Here is an 8655-nt window from a genome sequence, read left to right as displayed (position 1 = left end):
TTGTGCGGTGGGCAGTGGTGGTGCGGGTGGCGGTGGTGTGCCAACCGGGTTGGTGGTGGTTGAATGGTAAGAGTGAAAAAAAGAGTAAGAGAGAGGGAGAAAGATACAAGGGTATGTTACATCTTTTTTATGAAAAGCGTCGATTCGTTATAAAACGTCGACGACGTTTCGCAATATAACCCATCCCACGTTAACCCAACCCAACTCCAATCCGACTGACCGAATTGCCACCTCTAATTCGCCCATAAACCTGGACGATCTACATTGGCTCACCACAACTTAACAAGAACAGTATTGACCATTGACCCACCCAAAGGTGTTTAGCCCCAAATCTTGTTGGGAAAACCCATTAAACAAAATCAAATTCCACGCACCAAAATTTACACTCTCCCCCAAATCTTTCATCAGTTCAGCAGGTAAAGAGGGCAAAAGAGCAATGAGGGCAAGCGCAGATGGCGGACCACCTGAGGTCACCCTTGAAACTTCCATGGGTCCAATCACCATTGAGGTCTTCCTCTCTCCCTCTTCAGTTACTTTAACTCTTTTTTGTTAATATTCGTTTTGGATAATTCGGAAACAGCCTTTTTGTGTTGCTAGCACAAGGGGTAAGGCCGGGTACATCCCTTTACCCAGCAATTTGCAGGAGCCCTTGACTCCTCGACGCATTCGGGTAATGTTGTTGCTGTTTATTTGTTTCTAAACTTGCGATTTTTCTTTTGTTATTATTTTAATTTAGCTGTACTACAAGCATGCGCCAAGAACGTGCACCAATTTTCTGGAACTTGCTCGACGAGGGAAATATGACAATGTCAAATTCCATCGCATTATCAAAGTAAAGTTTCAGTCTTTACTTGGTCTTATTGTTATATGTTTGTTGGTGGCATGATTGTTAATAAAACTGGGATTATTATTTGAGCAGGATTTTATAATTCAAGGTGGTGATCCAACTGGGTCCGGAAGAGGGGGCGAATCAATTTATGGGTAATGCTTCTTTTTGTAGTTGTGATTTCAGTTTTGAATTTGGGGTTTTATGGGTTCATGCTGTTTAAGGTTTTTACTGGATTGTCTTTATGAATAAATAATGTGTTTTTATTCTTTTTTTCATGCTTTCATGACGACCTAATTGCTTGAAAATTTGTTTAGAAATTTAGATTAAGTAGTTTTTGTTTAATTTTCATCTTGGGTCATTCCAAACCGTCTCTTTGTGCACTAACAAAGAGTTAAGACTGAGTACATCCGACCAATACCTGTAAATTTACTAGCTTTTGAAACACAGACTAACACCTTCAAATCATATCATAATGGTTTTAATAGTATAAGCAAGCGATTTTGATGTTCGAATGAGGCTTAATAAAAAAGCTTTCAATACTTCAGCTGTTCTTTAACATGAACGTCTAGGTTGGCTCAAAGCCAACCAAGGATTTACTACAAGTCTTCATTTTTGAGAACAAAGTTGTTTATTATCTACTAGTTTCGGGTCAGAATCCTCCTAAATAGACCCGAAACTCACGTTTTCATGTTACTCAGAAGTCAGAACTCAATTGTTAAGCAACCTTTGGTTGGTAATTTATTCAGTGACTGAAGAAATTCGATTTGTTTTTTATAAGGAGTGAGATAAAGAAGCCAGTGTGGCTCTTTATTTCGAGACAGGAACATAGATGTTGTTTTTTATCAATCATATTCTAGCCAGTTGCAACTGCAAGGTTGTCGAACCTCTTTAACACTCGTGTAGTTGTGGACCACTCAAAACTCATTGGGATGGGTCAAAATAATTCATTAGCTATCTATATAAGCTCATTGAATGTGGTTATGCATGGAAGTCAAATTCATGCAGAATGGTTTGAGTTGCTTAAAGTTTGGGAACATAATCTGGATTCCCGGTGTTGGCAAGAGTACAAGACCACAATTAACTGGTGCTTTCTAAGTTCTGGTTGTGCTTTTTCTGCTCATTTGTCCGTGAATACATTTTTGGATTCTTTTTTTTCGACATGGCTATCCAATGGAACTAAAGAGTCTTAAACTTTAGTTTTAGATTATGATGGACTAAACATTAAAGCGAAATTGATCACCAAACTGACCGCCCTTCTTCAAGAGGATAAGACTACAAACATTCGAGTTGTTGTGGTAGCCTTGAGGCATTGGGTAATGTTGTTGTTGTTGTTGACTATTGCACTATTTCTGCCTAGTTGCCTTTCTGTAATGGGTGTGCTTCGAAAGCTGTGGGTGTCTAGAAATTCTTAGTAACCACTAGACTATTGGAGTATGTTATTGGGAGTCCTGTTATTATCTTGTTTGTAATGTAGCAATGTAGATTCATAATCATACCCAACATGGCCTATATGTGGTACTTTGTGTCTAGAAATCCACAAACTCAGAATTAGAAGGATTGATGAGAAGCTAGAACCAATAATGTGCGAGTTGGAAAACGTTTGTGTTGACTGTTGAGCAATCATTAATTTCTTGATGGAAATCAGCTATTGGTTGATTTATGTCACAAATTCTCTTTTTTGTGCCTTAAATGTTTGAAGATTGTCCCAGAGAAGGACAGTACATGATGGGTTTGAGTTTGACTCTGATTTCTATTTTTCAAATTAGTTGTATTCTGTTAATCACTGTGTTGGCTTATTGCAAGTCTGTAACAACTATCATCTCATCATAAGATCTCATTATCTAGTTTCTTCTTTTGTTCTACAGCAAGCGATTTGACGATGAGATAGATCCAAAGCTGAAGCACACTGGTGCGGGAATTTTATCTATGGCAAATGCAGGTCCTAATACCAATGGAAGCCAGTTTTTTATTACTCTATCTCCCGCTCCATCCCTTGACGGTAATTACATTGCCTGATTCATTCTCAAATTAATTTGTTCTGGTAGAGGCCTATGATGATATCCCTTTTGTATAATTGAGGTCAGCTTAGTTAATTTCATTCAAAGGGCTTGAATTTAATGGAGAGGAATTTTTTCTGCATCATATTGATCTTGGTTTCTTAGTAATTGAATGAATTTTGCAAGGGTTATTAAACAGTTGTAAACTATGATTTTCTATGCACATAACCTTTTTCCCTAGTTTCCATACGATGCTCTTGTTAAGTTCAGCAAGGATACTCTCGTATGTAGGATGGTCATGGGTTCATTTGTCATATTTCAACAATAATAAAGGTTTTCCTTTTTGTCAGAAAATAACTTTGAAATTCGTTCTAAAAAGTTCTTCATTGCATAATTTTGCATGTATGTGGCATCAATGTGATTGAGCTAATTCCGGTTCGACACACACAAATGCAAAAGTAAAAGTGAAAGACAATCTTTATGTGGTTTAGGACATATCACAGTGTGGAATCAGTATTTTTTGTACATTCTGGACTTCATGTCAAATAAACAAACGACAACTAGACCCTTAAGACGACTTATTTTGATTTTTTCAGGAAAGCATACAATATTTGGAAGGGTCTGCAGGGGAATGGAAATTGTCAAGAGGCTTGGTAGTGTCCAGACTGACAACACTGACAGGTTTGCCTTCTCTTAGCGTTTGAATTTTTTTTTGTACCTTATGCCATTTAAGCTCTACTAATAGTGATAGATAATTAAGGCTTTCGTCATTTCATGCATTCCATGATGCATGCAGTGCTTAGCAGTCTTAAGTAATGCCCCTTTGTTCCACAATTTCCATATCTTTTGGACGCAAATATCGAGAAATGAGTAAATATTAAAACACATTTCTTTTTGTTCCACAATTTCCATATCTTTTGGACGCAAATATCGAGAAATGAGTAAATATTAAAACACATTTCTTTTTGTTCCACAATTTCCATATCTTTTGGCTACAAATATCGAGAAATGAGTAATATTAAAACACATTTCTTTCTACCCTCAAGCTATTCACAAAATTCCCAACATACTTTAGCCACACGACCTCTCAATCCAGATTATTTGCGTTCACAACTTCCCTCTTCTTTACAGTCACTGCTACTGTTTTTGTTCCAAACTAGCCTACCCACACTCCTCTGCACCACCCTAGACCTCTCTGCCCAGTACCAATGTAAGAACTCCAGCTACCTCGACTTACCTCCGACCCTTCCACAATAACCCCATAGGCCATACCATCATCTATCCTCCCCAGCCCAGCCTAACCCACTCCACCCACGTCTGAGGGTAAATAACGAATACGAAATGTAGGAATAACAAATGAAACTCCAAAAAAAGGAATAAGGAAAGGACAGTAGGTTGTATCAGTGTACATTATCCATCTGATTTATTCACAAAGTGGTAAGGCTGTTCTACATTAACTTTGTTTTAAAACCACTTTACCTTAAAAATAAATAAAGTGGCCCTTCTATATTTCTGGTAACCCTTTAAGTACCACCAAATCGCCAATGACCATCTTAGCTAGTGATCTTTTCCCTCTATTATTAGTGACCCTTTTACCATTGATAGTTATTCACTTATTCGTATCTGTTAGCAATACTTGTATATTATTTGTGATCGTTTAACCATATATGTGACCCTTTTAGCCTTAATTTTGATACGATGTTACACTAGATTATTATAGAACTGTTTTACAAGAGGCTTAATCACATTTTTTTTATTAGACTCTCACATTTATATTGTCCCCATTTGACCATAGATCATACATAAGATTTGTGATAAAATATCATTGTTTACCCCTTTACTCTAGCTATTATGTTATTTGGCTAGGGATAATATAAGAAGTTAGCTGTTATGTTATTTAACTAGGGATAATATAGCTGTTGAACATATGTTGATATCATTTTGGTCTGAGGGAATTAGCTGTTGTATGATTTCTTAAACTCCGCGACTCTCTAGTTAGTAGTGGTTTTTGTTACCCTGTGCCACCAAAAAGAAAAGAACTAAAAATCTCATTAGCCACTTTTTGGTTCTATCACATTATTCTGTTTTGTCTGGCATAGAGAAATACTCCCTATTAGTTCTATCACAAAGGGACAAGTCTGTTACACTCCATTTCTTAAACTCCGCGACTCTTCAGACATTTCATCCTGGATACTATGTTTTTGATGTGTACTGCATAGTTGTAACTAATCATCATTTTTGCTTCTATCACATTATTCTGTTTTGTCTGGCATAGAGAAATACTCCCTATTAGTTGCATTATTGATGAGAATCTATTTGTTCTATAATATGTTGACGGATCACTTTGCTCTTTCTTCTTGATAGACCTATTCACGACGTCAAGATACTCCGGGCAACAGTCAAGGATTGATAGAGGAATAACTCCGAGGCTTATCATTGCACATTGAGGTCAGAACTCAGAAGGTTCTTTAGTCTTTTAGCTTATGATCATTACTGAACCCGACTCTGGATTACTGTTATGTCCTGATCGTCCTGGCTATGCAACATTGTATTGATATCTACATAAAACCTCTTTGCTCTGTCCCTCTCCCTATGCTCCGATTTAGCTATGTGTATCTATCATGAATGTGTAAACTGCTTGGTGACGGTGAAAGTACTTTATACTGGTATGCACTTGCCTGTTTTCTTTGAAGAAGTTGGATTTAGTTTCTGTTTATTTAAGTTCTCCCTCTTTGTTTTTCTCCAAGAAAGCAACTTCCTCTAGGAAAAATAAGACTACCATTACTATATTCCCCATGTAAAATCTACTGTTCTACTAAAGAGTCCAAGACAATTGAAAACCGCCAAAAAAAGGTCGGGTAAGACGGTGTCACAAATTCTTGTAGCCAAGCTAAGCTACAATATATTTTTGTTGGTAGTACCGTTGCAGGCTTTTAAAAGTTAACTAGGTGATACATATTACGGAGTATTATTTTCTATATAAACATGTAGTTGTACAATAGAATGTGACTATAACTATGGTCATACCATGAGCTTTGGGATAAACCATGTGAAGGAGTGTGGAGTATTAACGATAAAACAATAAAAAACTTTAAAACGTTTCTCTTAAACATAAAAAGAGATTGGTGGACCTGAGATGATTAATTGATATAATTTGACAACACAATTTGCGAAAAGATTACAAACCTCTGCATTAATTAATCACACAACCACACAAGATATGTTACACATTTATCACAAAATATTACTCCTGTCATGAGACTGCTATACATGTGAGACCAACCCTACCCTATAACCGAGCGAGGAATATAAGGATTCTGTTTGGCCTTATTTGTGAAACCGTCTTGTTCAGGACTTTCTAAGCATTTATTATCAACTTATGAGGAGGGCACACATATTATTAAATCATATTATGGAGAAGACTTTATCCATGTGGTGATGTATATCTATAGTTTACGCAAGATGATAGGGGCACCATGTTGGGGTTGTAGGCTGGGAGCGAGGAACGGGGCGTGAGAGTAAGAGGGAGAAATCTCAAAGGAGTAGCGTTGTAGGATCATCGAGAGTGCCATCTTGACTTCAAGCATGGCAAAATTCTGGCCTACACATATTCTTGGACCCCATCCAAATGGAGTGTAACAGACTTGTCCCTTTGTCGCCGCGGCTATGCCTGCTGCGAACCTTTGAGGGTTGAACTCATTGGCATCTTCACCCCATATTTCTGTGTCATGTTGAACCATCATGGTTGGTATTGATATTTGTACTCCTGCTGGAAGAACAATGTTCCCAACTTTGATGGGTTTGTGTACCATCCTATACATGAGAATAACTGGTGGGTATAATCTCAGGACCTCGTTGATTATCATGGGCATCTGTAGTTAGGTAAATTCATTCAGTTCATATCTTTCAATTGTTATCATTCCATTAATATTTCTATCATTATGTTCAGATCATTTTGGGTAGAAAGACAACTTACAACTTTCAAGTTGTTCAAACCGCTGTAATCCGGCTTGTCCTGGCCAAAAATGCTTAAAACCTCCTCCCTGGCGCGAGCTTGCCAATCCAAATGTTTGCCCAAGAGAACCATGAACCACAGAAGCAAAACAGCACTTGTATCTCTCCCAGCCAGATAGAACAGTTTGCATTCCTCGACTACCTCCTCAATTGTCAGTCCTGCATTCTTCTTGTTCCCGTTTTCTTGAATTTCCCTCAAACTCGACTCCAACAAAATCCCCAATAGATCGTCTTTACTGTCTTCTCCCATTGCCATTTGATTCTCTCTTTTCGTGATGAGGCTATCCATCAAAACTCTCATTTCTCTGTAGATTTCCTTCATCCTCTTGTTTGTCTTGGTTGGCCAAAACCTGCACAAGTGTATAATTAATCTTCTTGTAGACACTCCCAGATCCATAAGCCTTCCCCTTTTCTTTCTACCGTTTTGTTAGGTGTAAAGTCAAACAAGACAGTATAGTGTAAATAGAAATCACATTAGGCGGAAGATTACCTCATTCCGGGAATGTAGACTTGCTGAAGCAACTTTATGGTCATAGCGCTTTGCTCTCTTTGGAGCTTGAATATCTTCTTACCTTCTTCATAGTTGCTACCAAAAGCTCCCCTTGAGATGATATCGCCAGATAAGCTATCAAGGTGCGGCCACACATCTAGCTCACAGGTTCCGTCAGGTGACATCATTTCCTCCCATTTGTTAATCATCTCATTACAGCTCACTTGGAATTCCCCCAGGAGACCCTGAATTCAGTTGAAAAATACTTGCGTAAGGTTAAGTATATCTCTTATGCGTTTTCTCTAGTTCCTTTGCTTTCGTACTACTTTGTAACTTCTGAGATTTGCCATTATGTACAGTCTACAGTAGAGTTAAGTAAATACATAGAATGAAGAGTTAGTTTTGTTGTTACCTTGAGCTTCTCCATATGAAAAGCAGGGTTGATGATCTTTCTATGTTTAGCCCATTTCTCACCCTCATATGCAACAAGCCCTCTCACAAGTATTTTGGTCAGAGGATTTGTATGGGGCTTCTGAAACTCTTCATACTTCATTAGTACTTCCTTAATCATTTGAGGATCCATGATATTGATGCACGGTACCGGCCCAAACCACACAAAAGACGCCTTACCTGCATTCCATATGAAAGTACAAAATTAAACAGTGGCGGTTCACAAAATTTGGACTATAGGTGATTATAAAGAAAAAAAAAAAACATCAAATTTATTTTTCTTGAGCAAAATATGTACCATGTGTGTTTATAATTTGTCGAGTGAAAGGCTGAACACGATTTGCAAAGTCATCGGAGAGTGTGATGGGAGTAGACATAGCCTCCTTGGACATCTTAGAATACTCCTTCATGTCTCCGAACAAGAGGCGATAAGGGTTGCCGGAGAATCCTTGGCTCCTCAAGTACTTCTCAAGCTGCCTCGGCCTCAACCACATCCAGTTCAGTATCCGCCATGACAATGTAACAAGTAGCAAAGCTACACAAGTTAAAATTATGATCATTATACTTCCCATTTCCTGTATTTGTTAGTATTTCAGAGTTGTTTTTGTACAATTTCAAAATGTAGAATCCAGTTTTATACCATTGAGTTAGTACTTGAAAAATTCCTAACTAAAGATTTCATGTCAGCGTATCTAAGAATGTGAAAATGGGATTTGTAACATTGTTCATTAAATGGTCAATTACCAAATATAGGATGATCACATAGACTTGATACTCTTGATTTGGTTGAAACGATACCGTGATCACATAAGCATGATTTTGGGTACTCCTATATTGCTTACCGGTTCTCGATATATTAATAAAAAAAAAACTTG

General features: G+C 37.6%; 2 protein-coding genes across 2 annotated transcripts; one reads left to right on the top strand and one right to left on the bottom strand.

Annotated features, from left to right (window-relative positions):
• The first annotated feature begins 276 nt into the window (after positions 1 to 276).
• On the top strand, positions 277 to 5542 carry LOC141647504 (peptidyl-prolyl cis-trans isomerase CYP18-2). The gene is made up of 6 exons (XM_074455717.1): positions 277 to 508; positions 737 to 832; positions 920 to 981; positions 2695 to 2828; positions 3423 to 3507; positions 5191 to 5542. The coding sequence occupies exons 1-6, from the start codon at positions 437 to 439 to the stop codon at positions 5234 to 5236; spliced, it is 495 nt and encodes a 164-aa protein (XP_074311818.1). The 5' UTR covers positions 277 to 436; the 3' UTR covers positions 5237 to 5542.
• A 406-nt stretch (positions 5543 to 5948) lies between these two features.
• On the bottom strand, positions 5949 to 8431 carry LOC141647505 (cytochrome P450 CYP72A219-like). The gene is made up of 5 exons (XM_074455718.1): positions 8079 to 8431; positions 7743 to 7960; positions 7331 to 7575; positions 6803 to 7190; positions 5949 to 6698 (listed from the first exon to the last, which is right to left on the bottom strand). Exons 1-5 carry the CDS (start codon positions 8350 to 8352, stop codon positions 6273 to 6275), a joined length of 1551 nt encoding a protein of 516 aa, XP_074311819.1. The 5' UTR covers positions 8353 to 8431; the 3' UTR covers positions 5949 to 6272.
• Between the last annotated feature and the right edge of the window lie 224 nt (positions 8432 to 8655).

This window comes from Silene latifolia, chromosome 3, assembly GCF_048544455.1.
Source record: "Silene latifolia isolate original U9 population chromosome 3, ASM4854445v1, whole genome shotgun sequence".
NCBI classification, from domain to species: Eukaryota; Viridiplantae; Streptophyta; class Magnoliopsida; order Caryophyllales; family Caryophyllaceae; genus Silene; species Silene latifolia.
The sequence above is the reverse complement of the archived record's forward strand: the minus strand, read 5'-3'. Positions and strand labels throughout refer to the sequence as shown.